Raw genomic sequence first — 19849 nt, 5'->3', positions numbered from 1 at the left:
ATTTACCAACGACACGATCAATATCTTGGGAAAAATAATTGTCAGAACACAGTCCAATGGGTGGATCAGCGAAGAAATCCCGTTCTTCATAATTGGCGGACATAAACAAAACATCCTGGGGAACGACAATTTACCCGAGCTGGGCATAGAAGTGACACAGAGGAAATGCCCCCCAACCAATCTGCATGGTCAATCAACCCACACTCGAGAGTGAGTACAAAAACTTACATTCCTTATCTGACAAGATTTTTAACGAGTTCAAAAAATATTCACTAGAGTGGGGAAAATACCTAACGACCGAAAAGAAACACATTTTCACTCACCTTTTAAACCAACAGAATCCAAAGGGTTGAACGAAGAATTAAAAAGAATGGAAACAGAAGGTCACATAATAAAATTAGAGAAATGCGACGAAGATTGTTTTATCAGCCCAATTGTAATTACCCGGAAAAAGATGCTTCGATTAAACTGGCGTTAGATTCCAAATTATTAAACGATCAATTTTTTAAAAAAAAGTTTCAAATGCCGAACATCCATGAACTTATAGATAACGTGGCTCTTCAAATCTCAGAGAAATCTAACGGGCGACTTTGGTTTAGTAATCTAGACCTGAAAAACGCGTATAGCCAAATCAAACTATGCGAACAAACAAGTAAACAGTGCAATTTTAGCATAGTAGGCGGTGAAACTACCGGAACATATCAATTTTTGACGGGATTTTACGGACTGGGGGACATGCCAAATGAATTCCAACGGGTCATGGACTCTCTGTTGAAAAATATCCCTTTCACAAATTGTTACATAGACAACATCCTGGTAGCCTCGCGTGGATCCTTGGAAGAACACAAATCAATAGTGTATAAAATCTTATCAATATTAGATAAGAACAACATGGCAGTTAAATGGGGGAAATGCGCATTTTTTAAATCAGATATCGAATGGCTTGGCTTCAAAATTTCTGGCGATGGAGTACGACCTTTGGTCGGTAAAGCAGACGCAATAAAAAATTTGCCAACCTCCAAGAATATTTCCGAATTACGTTTATTTTTCGGCTCGATAAACCAATACGGAAAATTCGTTCCTAACTTATCGACATTAAGTTCTCCCCTTCGCCCACTACTAAACAAAAAATCAATCTACAAATGGGAAAATAACGATTCCATAGCGTTTGAGAAGTTAAAAGCGGAAATCGTAAATATCACAGAAAACAGCCACTTTGATATAAAAGAGAAGACAAGACTGAAAACGGATGCTTCACACAACGGACTAGGGGCGACCCTAGAACAATTACAGGGCGACCAGTGGAAAAAAATCGCGTTTGCATCCAGTTTTTTGAATAACCATGAAATGAAGTATTCTACCATCGAATTGGAGTTGCTGGGAATCGTAAGGGCAATTGAACACTCTAGAAACTACCTGCATGGAACTGAATTTCAAATAAAAACAGACTATAAAGCATTACTATCAGCACTTTCAGCAAATCATGGGAATAAAACAATGCATAGTCCATTGACCCGTTGGGTGAACAGACTGTTACCATTCAATTTTAAAATTTCGCATTTACCAGGAAAATACATGGGTTTTACAGACCTTTTATCTAGACTCCCTTCGGGCAAAGCCCTCCCAATTTTTCATTCTGACGACGAATTTGTAGTCGCTTCAATCGACAAAATTCAGAACATTTCATTGAATAAACAATATTCTAAAATTTTTACTGTAAATACTGTAGATAGACCAGCGGTCGCTGCAAATACTAATTTTTGAGTTATTACAGTCCCGTCGGGAAACGAAACTTCAAGCGACGTGATTGGTCAGAATCGGTTGAATAGCTCTTTAGCTTTACTTAATCTCAAAATTATTGCTGCTATCATATCTTGTATTGCTCGGTCGATCAAAATTTGTCACAATCATCATTCTTGGACAGAAAATTGTACTACAAATTGTCAACCTTTCGATAATTCGAAATTTATTTTTAAAAGTATTACCTTTACGGACAAAGTCCTGCTACATTTTATATTAGAAAACAGACAATTTATACCATCCTCCAAAAAACAGCTAGAATTTCCAATGGATAAAGTGAATGAACCTCTACTGATCATCCCCGAAGAACATAATATCGCCCTCAAATTCAGAGATGACCGACTTTCACCCGACCACGCGGACCTCGTAAGAAGATACAAGGCGGACCTAAACCTACCAAATTCCACGATTCGCCCTGAAAACCACTGCTCAAAAAAACTGCTGCAGATTATGACCAGGGAAGATAAGGTGCTGTGAAACTTGATCGAGACGGTAAAGACGAATCGATCAATGGGCATACACGGAGCCTACATGAAAATCTATGCCAAAGATCTACATGTGAAGGCCGATTTATTTTTGCTCGATAACAAATTAGTTGTCCCAGCTTCTATCAGGGGAAATTTCCATTCGATGCTCCATGAAACTCATCCAGGACAGTTTGGGATGAAATCTCTTACCGAAGACGCACATTTATCGGGAAATCTACCATCACGGGAGAACATGTAGCCAATTTTTAAAAGCTGGTAAGAACATTAAAGTTTTACTAGGCACCCATAAAATTTCGAAACTTCCGATGTTGACATCCGCGAGCAAAGAAATTAATCTGGACTTTACGGGACCGTTGGACTCGTTCTGGGGTAACAATAAATACATCCTTTTTTGCATTGATCGCTATACAAAGTTCCCTTCGTCCAAGATCGTTAACAATACCTCTACTAGAAATGTAATTTCATTCTTAAACGATTACTGTCATCTTCGTGGGTTCCCAAGAAAAATTAGAGTCCACCATGGGTCATGCTTCTTATCACATGATTTCAAAAACTTCTGTGAAAATTTTAACATGGAAATTATTTACTGCACAGTCGGCGACCACAAATCCAATGGGCTAGTGGAAAGATTAATTTACACAATTACATCGAAACTACTGGCAATGTCTTTCGAATTACCCAAGCCGTCACTAATCGAGTCGATCAAAAAAATTATTTGGAATTAGAGAATCTCGAAGCAATCCGCGATCGGCTGTACCCCTTTTGAGAAACTTTTTAATAGAGTAGCGAACACTAGGTGGAAAAAGCTTATGTCCGATATTGACCATTTAGATAAAGGGAAAGATATCTTGTCCAAAGATCGGGCCACTAACTGGGTACTCCACGACGGGGCAGATGATGGATATCTGGACCAGGAAAAGGACAGCACGTCAGACCCCGAAGACAACGTGCCACTATCTAGGACAGTCACTCTACCCGGACGACAATAAACGAGCTTCAGAACCGCTTGCAAAAAGAAAAGCAGTCATGGGAGGTAATTTATCTAGAAAGGTGTCTAACAGGAAAAATAGGGATCCATATTTTAATCTAGTTAAGAAGGATATCAATGACTCTTCAGAACACACCATAACCCTTGACAACGGGCACGTTTTACGCAAATCGGATCTGGCTATCAAAGGAAAAATACTCCCCGGGCCTACAAAATAAGAGTGAATCAGACACCCACCGGGCATAAACTGTATACCCATTCGAGTTTAGCTGAAAAAAGGAAACTCTCACCACCAAAGAAAGCAGTATCGACACCCTCTGGGCATTCGGAAAAAGGCACCTCAAGAGCGTTCAACACCAGAGCAGGGACTAGTGCACCGACTGTGAGCGTGGCCACTCAAGATTCTTCTCGAATCTCTTCAGGTTCCTCATCTTCTTTAAACCTAGACTCGTGGGACGGAATAATCGATGATTACTTCGACGATATGACCAATAATAATATACCTCAGAGCCATCATTCCGAATCTAACCAGAGCTTAAGTGTTATAGGTACCGTCGAATCCCCACACCCGAGCTCAGAAAGGCCAGCGAACACCGACCTCCGGGAGATCGTTATTATCCCCGACTCAACAGAAGCAGAAGGGTCGCAAGATAATCCCATACTGTTAGACAGTACTCCGGAGCCTACGATCAGCCCGAAGATAATGCCTCGACACTCTAGACCACGCAGAAATGTGGGTCCCCCACAGTTTCTCAGAAATAGCCGCTTTATAGACTTGGTCCTAGAAAAAGATGACACAGGGGCGTCACCTTCAGTATTCTCCTCTTCACCTGACATTCCCAGGGCAACTTTCACGGTCTCATCACCGTCTGATTTATTGACACCACTAGCGGAGGCCCCTCCCCGACAAATTCTTGTTGCGGAAACGACGTTATCCTGGTCATCAAAGAACTCTCTCCCGACGGTCAGACCAGTAATTTCACCTACGAAGACTCATTTCCACGACAATTCCTCGGTTTCACAATCAGCTAACCAGATCACGAAAGACTCCCCACACGAGGTAGACAACTGTAGTGAAATTTCTTCGACTATTGATTCGGAAATGAGGGCTAAACTTGATGATTTTGACAACCAAATTATTTAACTCACATATCAAATAAACTGAGCAAAATACAAACTTGACCCATATCTTACCGTCTGATTTTTTTAAAGTTACCTGTAGATACAATTGTACATGTTAATGTACATGTTGTGGATTAGTTTTAATTTAGTTAGTTACTGTACTTTGTAAATTTGTAATTCTGTATATTCACCCTGTACATTGTACATTCTCTCTCAATTGTGGATTCTATTTTGCTTCTGTATGTTTACCTTCATGGTGCAGTTTTTAAAGTCTTGTTTGTTCTCGAAGGGGGAAAAAGGAAGTGTATATAGAGTTATGTAGTTAGTATGCAGTTTTATTTTTTTTCCCGGTGGGAAATGTTGTGATTTGTTTTAGTGTCTTAAGTGACCTTCATTATTTAATTAATACCTGTTAACCAATTTAGTTACGACCATTGGTCGATATGAGATAATGTTCAGTTGCTCTTTTAACTTTCTTAATTCACATACTTCCTTTTAATAGTTTTATTCTTTTAAGTTTATGTACAGCAATTGTACATACGGATACAGAATTAGAATAGTTTATTACCTATTTAGGAGGTCACTTACATTTTTGCATCTGTTTTTTTTGTGTGTGTCCATGGTGAACTCCTTGATGCTGGAGAGTGAAGCAATATTACCCAGAAAAACGTCAAAAAATTTTTTAATGCACTTGTTAACCAGGGGACAGGGATACAACAGCGGTTAAGGAGCTGAAAAGCTTGTATGTTGTTCCTTTCCGTACACGAAAAAATTGTTCACGGTTGAAAGGAGTAACAACTTGGCATGAGGTTCTCGATTACTATGAGATCTGTATGACCGGGCCGAGGTTTCAACCTTATTGTTTTGTCCAGCGAAACCCGAAACGCATATATTTCAACCGGAACGACCAAAAACCCTATGTTTCGACCGAGTTCGACCAATATAGATATGTTTTGACGGTCGCGACGAAAAGCAGCTAAGTTTCCACCTTGTCTGAGTTTTATGATCTAATTTTCCCGACTTTGAAGTTGATTGCTCCTGTTCCGGATCGGCTGCCGTCGCAGTTTGGCTTGTCCCATGTTGTTGATTGTTTTGGTTCTTCTTTTCTTCAACTTTCTTCTCCGTCTTCTTTTTGTCGCTCTCCTCTGCAGGTGAACTTGGACCCGCCAATTTTGGTTTTGCTCTCTTAATCGCTAAGTTCAGGCCTCCTCCTGCTTCCGTGTCTTTTGAGGTCACTACTGTTTGGCTCTGTTGGAAACGATCTATGGGGTTCATCGTATCCGCTATCTCCATGTCTCGTTGCAATTCTTCATCGGACCCTATATCCTCGAGTAATTCAGGGGAACTGATCCTTTGAAATGTTTTCGTAGGTTCCGCCGATGGGCTCTTAGTCGCACTCCGCTGACTTTCCTGTGTTAAAACTGTTTTCGATTGTGCAATATCCGACTTCCGATAGATAGAGCCTGTAGACGTCTTGATAGTTCAGTCTGTTTCGGAAGCGATTTTCCCCTTCAATTGTTTTGTGAGTGCTTGTCCACTTTTTCTTAACGGGTCCTTTCTAAGTATTGTCTTAGGTGGAGATTTACTTTGATCTTCTACTTTTTTCTCAATAAATCCTTTCTCCCATGAATATATCATCTCCTTTCATAGATCAGGATTTAGTAGTCCAGTCTCGTCCACTGTTCGTCTGATATCATTTTTAGCCGCATCTCTTCTCTCGTTGTTCCAGCGGGCGTTCGCCTCCAGCAGCTCCTCTAGGGCTTTAGCCCTCTCTCTATCCCTGTCCGAGGTTAGTTGCTGCTTGTGCAGTGGGATTTTATCTCTGCTGAGTTGTCCTTTTCGTACTATTTTGAGGTTCTCTCTTGATTGGTCGATTCTGCGTTTCAATTGAGATGCCGTCAATGCTGAGCGTTCCAAATGTTGTTTGTCTAAATAATCAGAATTGTTTAAAAACCTATCCCTCACAATTTTAAATTCCATTTTTGGTAGTCTGCCAAAATGCGCTTTAAATGGGGATACTTGTAAAATTTTCTGCTTGTTCCACCGCAAATCTCTCATTATAATACTAAGACACGATTTATTATTTTCTTCGAGCAGCATCACCCCCAATCTTCTTTTTATCGTTTGTATTGTACGTTCTACCAAACCACAGGCTCGGTGGTCCCCCACCGGACAGAATTTTCGATATTGAGTTCCGAACAAAAATTTTGTAGAGTTTTCCCTTTAAAGCCTGAAAATTGATCAGAGCGAATCGATTCCGGAATCCCATGTGTGACGATATACGATCACAAGAATTTTACCGTGCACTTCCCGCTTGTAGATTTCGTAACTTCCACCGATGGAAATTTTGAGAATCTATCTGTAGCTACTAAGAGGTAGATTTTTTTCCTTTTTGATTTTCTATGGGCCCCGCGTAATCTAATTGTACTTCCTGTTCCGGCTGCGTGAGCAGTGGCAGTAGTTTTGACGCGTTTTTCGAAATAAGATATTTTACATTCTTACCGTATCTGGTACAACTACGGCACTCCTCAGCTAGATTCACAATGTCCTTGTTCATATGCGGCCACCACAGGTATTGTGATACTCCTAGCATAGCATCTTGGCCTGGATGTCCTCGATGTATTCTCTTTAGAACGGCTTGTCTTAGTTGGACTGGGACCGCTAACCGATTATTCACCAAAATGCAGTCGTCCTGCACTGCCATCTGCGACCACAACGGGTTCGTATAAGGTCCCATTAGTTCGAAGGCTTGTTTGTCCCCCCTTTCTATCACTCGTCTAAGGCGGTCCATCCATGTGTCTTCGGTGGTTAATTCCGCCAACAGACTTTTGTCGAACAGTTTTGTTAAATTTTCCAGAGTCTCCTCTTGTTGCTGCTTCGGCAATTTTAGTTTTCTCAACGTCTTCGGTGGTTCGATTGCACACACTTCTTTTTCACTCTCAGCCTCTTCTGTAGTCGTCAAGTCCATTTCTATTTTCTGCACCTCACTTAGTTTTCTTACGGCGATGCGGTTGGTTTGGTTATCGCTGAACTTTGTCCATTTTCTGAGCTGTCCCTGACCTCCTCTGTGTCTGCCACCAATTCTCTTTTGGTATTTCCCCGTATGTTGTCTTCTCCGCCAATTAGTTGCCAGAATGAATGAAAGTAGTCTCTGATCTGCTTCTCTTTGTTGATCTGGTTCGAGCTGCCATTTCACTCGTGATGCCTGTCGGGTTTCACTGTCGGAGCTATCTCTATTTTTACGGCCACCTCTTATGATTTTTTTTGTTCGCTGTACTGTCACTGTGATCTCCTCCTCTTCCGAAAATTTGTTTGCATTTGACATTGAGCGGTTCCACTTTGGATCCAGTAGACTCTCTTTGCGTTCGTCGTTTCGCCAGTCCTGTGGTGAATCCGACCACCAATCGTACGATCTGTTTCCTGACATCTCGTTCCTTGAGTCTGTTTTTTTCCGATACTGATTTTTCTACGATTTACGATTTATTTGAGCACGACTGTTTGTTGAGTTGAGTTGACAAAAAAGTGATAGGTTTATGTTGAACTGCTGTGTTTAGCTGTTTTTGCAGTCGTGGAAACTGTTTTCTCTCGTTCCGGTCGAGCTTTGTTCGTTTTTGACCGTTTTGGTTGCTATAGCAACCATTACTTGATGAATCTTTCTTTGCATTCCGTCAAGAACATTCTAGAACGTTTTCGTTCCGGTCGAGCGACCCAGTTTCTTTGAGCCTACTGTTCATGCAGTCTAAAGCTTCATGAAAGGAGTTTATTGTCGCCACTACAAACTTTTCGTCTAATTCTGAATCGGGCCAAGGATCATTGAAGGGATCACGCGATAAATAATCAACTATGCCCATGTCCCTCCCCGGAATGTGAACTATATTGAACTGATTTGGCAATAACCGGTCAACCCACCGGGTCAAACGAGTATTGGTAGGTGTTATTCGACTTGTTACCATCTAGCGCTGATGTAAGCGCTTTATGATCTGTTTCAATGATAAATGGTTTTCCCAAAAGGTAGTGTTTATATCTCTCTACTGCCCAAACAACTGCCAGTAACTCCAGTGCATTTGTTGAATTTTTTTTCTTGGGCATTCAGATATCGGGATGCGAATGAAATTGGAACCCACAGGCCTTCATCATTTTGTTGTTCCAATGTGGCTCCTAGCCCATCGTGGCTCGCGTCACATTTAACTCATGTTTCTCGGTTAGCATCGTAATAATATACTTTTGTTATATTTGCAACAGCCTCTTTTATAGCATTAAATACTACCGTGTGTTCATCCCCCCACTCAAACTTTTTTACCGGGAGTTCCATGTTTTTTAACTTTTTCTTTTGATTCTCTTCTTTAAGAAGTTGTCTCAATTTCTCAGTCAGACTTGCTGCGTTAGGTATAAATTTAGCTAAGTGATTTATACTTCCCAGAAATGACCTTAACTGCTTAAGCGATTTCCGCGGGTTCAGATTTACAACCGCTTCGGTTTTAGTGATTTTAGGTCTAACCTCTGTTTCTGAGAGATGATGACTAACCAATTCACTTCTTGTTTGATAATTTCAATGCCAGATTTTCCGCATCCAATTTCTTTAGTACTGTTTCCACCAGATTTCCATGTTCAATTTCATTTCCCTTTGACACAATAAGTATGTCATCCAGAAAACAGAACGTTATTTTAGCGTGATTGATAGTTCTATCCATGGCCTTTTGAAAGTCGGCTGGCATATCTGCTAAACCATAGAACCCTGTCAGAAATCTGTATGTTCCGGTTGCTTTCCCACCAAAAATATTAAAGTTGCATTGTTAAGCTGTATCAGCAGCCAATTTTAATTGACTGTACGCATATTTCAAATCTAACACCGTGAAATATAGAGTACCATTTTCGTTTTCGGTAACAATTTGGCTCACCCCATCGATGAGTTCATCCACATTCGGCATTTGATATTTGTTTTTGAACAATTGTCTATTAATTGGTTTTGCGTCCATCGCCAATTTTATTGAGTCGTCTTTTTTTACTGTTATCACAATCGGAGCGATAAAGCAATCACTTGTACATTTATCGAGTTTTGTTATATGACCTTCTGTCAACAGCTTCTCGATTTCTTTTTCAATTTTATCTTGTATGTGAATTGGGATTCTTCTCCCCTTTTCTTGAATTGGACATAGCGGATATTTAAATTTTGAACTTACAATCTGATTTTTTGAAATTCCTTGTCTTTCAAATAAGTTTTTAAATTTAGTGAAAAAATTTTCTTTCCAACCTTCTGACTGCTCGCACATGAGCACGTCAAACCTGGTAAGTTCCTTTGGCTTTGGTTTTTGTGTAGTAACTATTCCCACTTGTCCTTGCAAATCTAGTCCCATAATGCATCTGGTCTTACGTTCTGATACAAGAAAGTTAGCGACTTTCACCTCCCAGCCCGCCGACCGAAGATTCGTCTTTAAGGCTCCCAATATACTAATCGGTTGTTTGTTGTAATCAACGAATTTGGTTTGTAAGTTCAGTTTCCTGACGGAATGATCTTACTTTGCTTGATTTTTCCATGTTTTCCTTCGCCGTCGCCCAATTGAGAAATGAAACTGGACTTCCCGTGTCCACTGTCAGTTGTATTATTTGATTATCGATTCGTGCCATGGCCTTTAGTGATTTTACTCGTTTCAATGTTGGATCTCGAATCTAATCTATTTTCTGAACTCTATTTTCATTGATTCGATCTTTCACATATTTTAAAACTCTCTCGTTTTCCGGTTGATATGTTTGTATTGACATAAATTCAAACTCACTACATGACCCAACACTTTCACTTATCTGATCGCATTCCTCTACCGATCCTTCCGAGTCTTCCGCAACTTCGCTTACCTGTTGAGATCTGCACATTTTTGCAAAATGATTGGGTTTACCACAGTTCTTACAAGTTTTCCCCATCGCTGCACAATTTTTCAAGTGTCCTTGATCAAATTTCCTTCCACATCTGTTACATGGTTTTAATTTCATGTTGTGATTCTTGTAATTATTTTTTGTCTTTTATTCGATTCCTTTCTGTTTTGATATTTTGTTGTCTCTGACAAATTTTTGTTTTACAGGTTCTTGTTTTATTCTCACACCCGAGGTGTAATTGTTGCTTGATCCTCCTGTAGCCGCCGCATTTGTCTTTTGGAACGCCATTGTGGTTACCTTACTATGTTCGAACTTTATCGCCGTTTTCAAAACCTCTTCCGGGTCTAGGGTCTTGAATGTCAGCGTGTCCTGCAATGTCATGTTTTTCATTTTCGAAATGAATAGAACACGGACTATCTCATTTTCCAATGTTCCCAGTTCTGATCGGGCTGCTTGTGCAGTTAACGCTGCGTGAAATGATTCCAGAGATTCTCCTGATTCTTGCATTCTCGTAAACAGTTTGTATCTCTCGTACGTTACAAATTTCACCTTTTGAAATGAAACTTCTGCAAGTTCTGTAATTTCCCTGAACGTCATTTTCGATAGTTCAGCATGTGGGTTCTTTTGTAGGAACCGTTTCTTTTCTTCTGTATCCAAAGACAAAAATAATCCGGACACCAATTTCTTTTGTACTTCGTTGTAGAAAACATTGTGTCCGACTCGTGGGCCCCTTGTCCCTCTCTCTTCATTCTCCAACAATACTCTATCCCTTGCTAGCTTGTCTCTAAGGGTCCTCGCATTCCTCGCATCTTCATTCTCTCCTTCTTGGGGTGTTTCTGGTCGAGGGGGTGGTTCCTCTAGTATGTCTTTTGGTTCTTCTAAAATAATCTCTGGGTTCATATTTTCTTTAACCGTAACCGCCATGAGAAATTGTTCGAACCAGATTTTGAATTGCCACGGAGGATCTAAATTCGCTGACGCCCAAAATACAGGGATTCCTATATCCGTTCTGTTGTCTTGAGCTGCGAATCCTGCTGGCTGCGCCATGTGATATGCGTTGCGATATCAACTGAAAACAAGTTGTAATTCAATACTGTATTCTGTATATTGAATTTAGTTTTCTTTTACTTTGCTTTGTTAATGGTTACTGAGAACTAGATCAGCGCTGAACAACTCTGATCTTTCACTTGGTCTCAATGTCATCACACACTGTGACCTTGAGTATACCATAAAAGTAATAACTAAGCACCGTAGGTTGGTGGTACATACATAAACAATTACAGTCGCACGACCTATGTGTCAACTGTGTTCTACCTATGTTTCGGCTTTCTGGACCAAAATCGGGTGTCTTTCGACTGTGCTCAATTTACTTTTCGACTCTGCTCGACCTATGGTTCGACTTTCTCGACCGAAATTGAACATGTTTCGACTGTGCTCGATTTATGCTTCAACTGTGCTCAACCTGTGTTTAAACTGTGGTCGACCTATGTTTCGACTTTCTTGGCTAAAATTGGGTATGTTTCGATTGTGCTCGATTTATGTTTCGAATGTGCTCGGTTTATGTTCCGATTGTGCTCGACTTTTCTTTCGACTGTGCTCGACCTATGTTGCGACTGTGCTTGACCTAAGTTTCGACTGTGCTCGATTTATGTTTCGACTGTGCTCGACCTATGTTTCGACTGTGCTCGATTTATGTTTCGATTGTGCTCGACCTGTGTTCCGACTCTGCTCGGCCTATGTTTCGTATACTCGACCGAACTTGGGTATGTTTCGACTGTTGTCAGTTTATGTTTCGACTGTGCTCGACCTATATTTCGACTGTGCTCGACATATGTTTATACGGTGCTCGCCTGATGTTTCGACTTTTTCGACTCACCAACTATCGAACAGAATGAGTAAATTGACGAAAACTATAAAAAACACTTTCAAATTTATTTGCTGTCATGATGCTTGAACAGAAAATTAATAAAAAGAATCAGTAAATGCGAAAAGTGAATCGAAAAGTAGTTTGTACAAATCTTCTTTTTTTTATTTTCGCAGAGAATCTGGACTGAAACTGTTGATCTGAAAACTGATATTTGAGTAAATATTTGTAGATGTTTTTCTTACCGCAGGAACCCTTAGATCTCAAAAAAATCTACGGTTCCATCCGAAACATTAAGACTTGCGGCAGGCAGGTCTCGACAGTTTTTTTGTTGATTGTAACTTTTTGACGGTTGTATTTTCTGAGCAGATTTTTTTTTGCTCCGTTTCCAAGTTAAAACTTAAGTAAAATTGTCATAAAAATTACACTTTGAAAAATTCAGGTTATGCTGACCTATGCTTTTTATTCTCGATCGAAATCGGGTACGTTTCGACTTTGTGCTCGACGTAAGACTGCTTCTCAACCGCGGATTTTTTCGTTCGAAAAACTGCACTTGCTCGACCTTCAAAGTCAAAACATAAGTCGAGCACTTCGACTCGGGTTACAATCTGTTCAGCTCTTTACTGCAAACCGCTGTTGCTCCCCGGTTATAAAACTCATGTAAACTTTTTGGTTTTTTTGGTAGAGAACTCGATTCACTAACTAGAGTAAGTTAAAAAAGTGTAGAATTGACCTTGATGAATTCTTCGATGTGTGCGGTTGAGACGGAGTGCTTGCTGCACCACTTCTTCAGACTGTCCTTGGTGATCCGGTTGGACTCGTGGTTGGAGAATGCGTGGAAGCTAGCACGCAGCTCCTCTTCCGTCTTCAGAGACATTATGTTATATATGCAGTATAAATCTCAGCTAGTTACCACCTGAAACAGCAGCCGTTCTTATCGATCGGTCTTTATTGATATAGCCCGACCACGCCCTTCCACCCGCCCATAACACCCCCTACCCGAACCAACCAGTAGGGGTTACGAGTTTTCAATCGCAAAAAACTAATTGCAATTAAAATATTTGAGCGGCTCCCCTCAAAAGGGGGGTCAAATGATGGAAGTTTTTTTTCCTGTTATTTTCAGCCAAAAAGAATTTATTATTCAAACGTCTCAAAGAAGTCGCTAATGGGGGCTTTTGTTATGGGCGACGCACCGAGTGGGCGAAAGACTCATGGGCAAAGGGCCGAAAACAAAAACAGTCAAGTTGAATTATTAAAATGAATCAATTGCTTTTCAATTAAAAGGAATTGAATGAAGCAATATTTTGATCTTATTTTATAATGAAACACTTGAAATGACAAATTTGTTCCATTTTGCCGGAGGTCAATGGCAATTTGAAAATTTTGCTTACTTCTGCAGTGTTTATATTTCTTTGTCTCGACATTTCTTTGGTTTTTCTAAATATAGGTCTTTCTAAATCTTAATTAGTATAGGTCTGCTCGAGACTCGTTGGTCGCACCAGATGAGTTTATGTCCGACGTGGCCTTCTCATAGAAAAATGTCGGGTAAATTACACCGCCTGTTCGACACTCTATCTTATTTTTGGCCGGATAGATTCGTACAACTAATACCAATCCTAACCTTACTCTCATATTTCTCAATCTCAACAGATCTAGTATATACTGGTATTCTTGCGAGTTTAGAGAAGAGAAAGAGGCAACTGATTTCTAAGTTAGATAGTATCTCTCTGTCTGAAACTAAGAATAGTTTCAGCTTTACAAATTGTCATCAGTTTTAGTAATGGCTCATGATTGGTTAACTGAATGTTTTACAGCAGTGATAAAAATCGAAGTATATAATAAATACTGGTTTGAACTGTTTCCACCCATCCGGGGCTTGGGAATTTTTTGAAATCAAAGCTTTTCTCATGAAGGATTGATGGAGAGTCTTCTAGATTTTTTCAGGAGAGTTTTAATTGACTGTATCAATGAAAAACTTGTTGTCGATATCTATTGATAATTAGAGATGTTTTGAATCAGAAAGATCGTACTAAAATTGTAGATACTGTGCTAATGATGTGTCGATTTCGTAAAAAAGAGCGAGCGACACTACGTGCATTATCAATTAATTGTTCCTAATGATCGAGTAGTGAGGAGATCCAAGTGACAAGGATCCGTATTGTTGAGTTTCAATACCGAGTTGGCCCTTGATTTTGGTCAATGGATACCTTTGCCGCAATATTGGCTCCATAATTTATGTCTTGCAAGTGTTGGGACAGCGGCAAGCAAGGCCAATAGATTTTTCATTCCATAACCGGAACGTCATCTAGTTTTCGTCTCCTTTTTATGTTCATTTTTTTTGCTCTGTGAAATTTTTTATTATAAAATTCTGAAATTTTAGTGATTCAGTTTCAGTTATGATCTCATTGCTTATTTTCCCAAAAGTATTTTCATTGCTTTAGTTACTTTAAAGTGTTGCTTACCCTAGAGCAACTCTTGGTAAAAATTAAAAAGTTTGGTTCTAAGCACATCATGCTCAAGAAAGCTTTGAAACGGTTGATGGGTTAGACCAGTAGAGAATACTTATGAGCGTCTCTTTTAGTCCTTTGCTTGTTTATATTTTTTTTCCTTTGTGTCAGGTGATTTTTGTTTTGTTCTTTTTGCTGTGTTCTTTGTTCAAAAACAGATCGTCTTTGATTATTGGTTACTTATGGTCTTAAAAAGATTAACTTGTTGCAGTACATGTGGTCTTAAAAAAATTGTTTTGAGTTTCAAAAAAAAAAATTATCCAGTTTTAATCTGGTTTAAATATAGTGAGACTTTCCTGTTCATATTGTTAGCGCAGTGGCGGTAGTAAGCTGCGTTGGTTATCAAAGCTCAATTCCTTATTTGACAAGGTTAAAGAAAAGTTTGAAAGGCATTAAAGATGTTTAAAGTTTTTATCAGTTAGTTTGTCAAACTTGAAATTCATTTATTTACTACTATTGTCTTGCGGAATTTGCTCAAAATCTGATGAGAGTTTTATAAAGAAGGCTGAGCTTACGATTTGATATAATAAAACACACATAAAATGTTACGCTTATATTTTCAATACTACTCATTCATTAATTTATTACATTGTATGACAATCTTACAGAAGTAAAATTTATAGTTTACTCCGTTTTGTATAATATTTAGCTTACAATTATTTTTATTATTGGTTAGCATTTTTGATTGTACAAAATATACAATTGTTTCTACTATGTATTTGGTTTTCTTGAATTTTAAAGAAAAATGACGAAACCTAAAAGAAAAGTGGCAATTTACACTCAAAAAAAATGTGAGTAAAAATTCAGAACTAATTAGTAAATTTAAATTTTCTTTTCAACTAGAATCGGTGTTAGTGAAAAAGTCATTGGGAAAGTTAGTTCCTATAATAAGTGATTGCATTATAAGCTTAGCTAAGATACTGATTACAGTTCTGGTGGTTAAGAGATGCCATAGAGGCTCAAATGACTTGATGATCTTGACTTGTTCTGGTGTCACTGAAAATACGTGGTGAGTGTTTTGGATGGGATAGTAAAGTTTGTAATTAAAATTAGTGCTGTGGTTTTTTCCTAATAGAGGTAATTCAACAAGCTGTATATACTCATGCGGGATGATAATGGGTTGGGATTCGTTAACGGGGAACGTGTTCGTGAGGGCCAAAAAATGTACTTTTGGCGGACGGGATCGTATTTTCATAGGATGAATGCAGGTTAGTACATTTAACTCAAAAAGTTAGTTTTAAGAAATAGGGTGATGTGTATTTAGAGTTAATAAGCATATATCGATGATGTGGTTTCGTGAGGGTAAGCTTTGAGATAGTGTCTTTGTATGAAACAATAATACGTGTCTTTGTTAACTTTGTTTTTAGCATGACTTCGTGGGAGCAATTTGTATCGCGTTCTTTTGAGTTAGAAAAACAAGTTTAGTTGATAAATATCAAAACCATTAAAAAAACGTCGTTCGCTTTGATGTTTTCAAGCGCATGCTCAGGGAGATAATCAAACTTTTTGTTATTGCTGTGCAAATAGAAATTTTAGTCGAATTTATTGAGGATTTTTTCTATTAATTGGGGTTATATTTCTTGGTCAATGTCATACGGGGAGTCTTCCATGCAACAGATAACAGTGAGGTCATAGTGTGCGATATTTCAAAATGCGTAAGAATAAAGATTGACAACATGTGACAATCCAAAATTACTGAAAAATTCGAGCTGAATAGCGTTTTGTAAGTTGACGAAGCGCCCGAGCTTCGCTGGATTGTTTGTTTATTTGGGAATGAATTCCACATGTGTTACATGTCCCTTTTAAGCAATGCAAACAGAAACCTTATCAGGTTAAACATAGAATATTAGAGTGTTAGTCTTTCTAAAAGGTTGTACGGTAATATTTAGTTTTTTTAAATGAAATAAAAATGAAGTATGTTGATTGAAAATTAGCAATAATTTTTTTGCGGTAAATGTAATTTTTTACATCTTTAAATTCTCCACCATAGACTTGGGCGTATATATCTGAAAAACCGGCTGTTTTAGCGAATTTGCTTAGATTTTGCTCTTTTGATTTTTGCTGTTTCGGTTATCCATTTTAAGTATTCATTCTTGAATTTTTTTTTTGTTTGGATGTGATGTTTTATGTCACATTTTGAGTATTTTTTATAGATGATAAGTCATTATTATCATTTCTGGCTATTGTGCAAATGCTTTTTGGTAAAAATTTCTCTAGAGGTGGCAATAATGTGGGGTATGGTGTGAGGAAGTATTCTTTATCTTCGTCTGGGCTTCTTGTACTACATTGTGGCTATATTATAAACCATAAGGGACGGCGGTATTCCAAAAGTATTTTTGTTTTTAGAGTGTATCTACAAAAAGAACTTTAAAAAAAAACCAAAAATCGGTATTCGTTGCTTACAGCGTTTAGCGTCTGCAAAGACATAAAGTTGTTTCACAACTTCTTAGTGTAATTGTAAAACCAGAAGATTTCATTTGTAGTCAATTAAATTGGAGCAATTTCCTGAGAGGAGATATCCTGCATAATGAATTTTAATATTGCGAGTGCTAATGATTGTAAAATTATTTAGGTTCATTTGTTTCCGTTGCTTGGAACTATAAAGCTGTTGTTGTTGAATTCGAAGGAAATAATCTTCATCTTCTGAGATGTGAGATGAATTTCTGTTATTGAATTGTCCATTAGTTGGGAATTTTTTTAATTTTTTTTTGAAAACCTGTTTAATTTTCAGTATGGTCTGTTTGAGTGTTTTGTTCATCATGCAATCTTAATGATTATGGATTTGAAAATTGTGGTTGTTGCTGATTATAATTATGGTCTAGAGATTGTGATTGTTTTGATTGAATCAGATCTGCTACTGGGTGATTAATTTTATTTTTAGCGAAGTTGTTTTGGGGTTAATTTTTTGGTCTATTGAAAGATCGTTTTCCGGTCATCTATCTAAAAATTTGATAATACATTTGTGAGTATTTGATGAAAACAATTGGTTTAGCTGACGATATTAATGTTGTTTCTGGGAACAAGGTGTTATTCCTATTATGTGGTGTAATTATTGTTGTGTAAATAGGTGATACACTTTTTTGTGTGTTGTTACTGGTTTTGGTGCAAATATTTCTGCATTTATAAAATCTGATGATGTTTGAACATCTTGAAGGTTCCATTCGAACTTTCTTGGTTAAACCTGAATGTTGAGAACTGCTAATGCTAGTGACTGTAAAATCTGGGTTGTTTCTAGTTCACATAGTTGGGTGATTAATTTTATTTTTAGCAAAGTTGTTTTGGGGCTAATTTTTTGGTATATTGAAAGATCGTTTTCCGGTCATCTATCTAAAAATTTGATAATACATTTGTGAGTATTTGATGAAAACAATTGGTTTAGCTGACGATATTAATGTTGTTTCTGGGAACAAGGTGTTATTCCTATTATGTGGTGTAATTATTGTTGTGTAAATAGGTGATACACTTTTTTGTGTTTTGTTACTGGTTTTGGTGCAAATATTTCTGCATTTATAAAATCTGATGATGTTTGAACATCTTGAAGGTTCCATTCGAACTTTCTTGTGTAAACCTGAATGTTGAGAACTGCTAGTGCTAGTGACTGTAAAATCTGGGTTGTTTCTAGTTCTCATAGTTCTATCGTGACCTTTGTCACCTTTTCTATTGTGAAACGTTGTATTATAGTCTAATATTGTTTTATCTGTGGTTAGTGGAGTTACATTTGTTAGTTTTTTTACTAATATAGTTTCAGTTGCTCAGCTTGAAATATCAATTGGTACATCAAAAAAATTCCCATGATGCCGTTCGAGCTCCCATACATAATCTGTTTCCTCTGCCAAGATTCTGTTTTTCTGACAGTGTGTGCAAAATTCTTTTCTTTATTGCTCAATGAGGTCTAGATTGTGTTGAAAATAAACTATTTTGAGCCACGCTAATTTTCATTGAAGACCAACTTTTGTTGTTTTTGAAATTTCTGTACCAAAAAGTTTCTTGGGAATTGCAATTAAATATCGTGAGAACAAACTGAATTCTCTTCTTACTGCTGTATGTCTGGATTGTGGTGGTGACACATGAAATCTTTCATCTATATCTAATATGAAAAGACAACTAATTGATTTTAAAATATCGTTAGTGAATATTGATTCTGCTCGTTGTGAACTTTAGTGTTGTATATTTTTGATATATTCGACAAAATGTTTGACATCAAAATCATCTGTTTGTATCCTGGTGTGGTGGTGCTGAAGTGAAATCTGGCTACAGAATTTCAATAATTAAAATACCTTATTGTGATGTTATATTACCTATGCTTGGTAGGTAATGATCTAGTTTCTGTCTTTTTATTTTTTCTGGATTTTATTGTTGGCATGGACTATTGCCTTTTTGATATAAATTAAGGATAAGATGATGACAAAATTGTACTGGACCGCGTGATGCGTCACTGATTGGACTTCTGACAAACGATATGATGAAACTTTCCTCGAAGTTATCGTAGTTGTGAATCAATTTTTTTGTGTTGTTTTTGTTAATGTAAAGCGTTCAATATGTCTTACTGGTTGATTCAAAGTGTATGTTTTTACTGGTTTTCTCTCATAATTTTTAAAAAATTTTGTTTACCCTTTTTTGTTGATGCTGTTACTGCTTCTGACTCAAAAAGTATCGTTACTCGTTAGCTTATTTTTAAAATCTTTTATTTATTTTGGAGGTTTTTGAAGCTTTATATGGTTGTTGTATCACATTCTGAAATTGCGTTTCGTTTCGTAGAGATCGACTTTTCAGAATTTTTGGTTTTGAGATCAGTCTTCTGATTTGTTTCTTTTGTTAGATTTTGAAGCATACCATCTTTTGTTTATTTGGTGTTTTGATCGTGTTTTATATGGGTTCTTGAATTAGACAATTGTGAAAATCTTTTGTTTGTTTCTTTGCGAAACTATCGTTTGACATAAGAATTAGGTCGAGTGCTGCAAAATCCAGGTGAAATTACCAAGTTATAAACTGTTATTTTTAACTATTTTCCTGTGGTCATTCTGGATCTTTGGGTCGTTTTGTTTCGGCCAGATGTATTGGTAAGACAGTGCATCATCTTGAAAAAATGATATCGCGGATTGGAGAATTGTGAATCAATCCACAAGGTTCCGTATGGTGTTTTCATGGTCTTGGTTCAAATGAGAGGTAAGGTCAAGTGAAGAATGAGTAGTCGAAGTTCTTCATTGTGTAA

The 19849-nt window shown here is 37.8% G+C and overlaps 2 protein-coding genes across 2 annotated transcripts in view; both read right to left on the bottom strand.

Moving 5' to 3' along the window:
- Window positions 1–13042, bottom strand: part of LOC134840665 (calcineurin subunit B type 2-like) — a 28534-nt gene extending 15492 nt beyond the window's left edge. The window contains exon 1 of the mRNA XM_063856633.1: window positions 12864–13042. Coding sequence (XP_063712703.1) covers window positions 12864–13007 — 144 coding nt within the window. The 5' untranslated portion in view covers window positions 13008–13042. The remainder of the gene's footprint in view (window positions 1–12863) is intronic.
- The window catches only part of LOC134840025 (motile sperm domain-containing protein 1-like), a 484177-nt gene that overhangs the window by 274307 nt on the left and 190021 nt on the right, over window positions 1–19849 (bottom strand). The gene's annotated exons all lie outside the window — the stretch shown is intronic.

This window comes from Symsagittifera roscoffensis, chromosome 2 (genome assembly GCF_963678635.1).
Source record: "Symsagittifera roscoffensis chromosome 2, txSymRosc1.1, whole genome shotgun sequence".
Classification (NCBI taxonomy): domain Eukaryota; kingdom Metazoa; phylum Xenacoelomorpha; order Acoela; family Convolutidae; genus Symsagittifera; species Symsagittifera roscoffensis.
The sequence above is the reverse complement of the archived record's forward strand: the minus strand, read 5'-3'. Positions and strand labels throughout refer to the sequence as shown.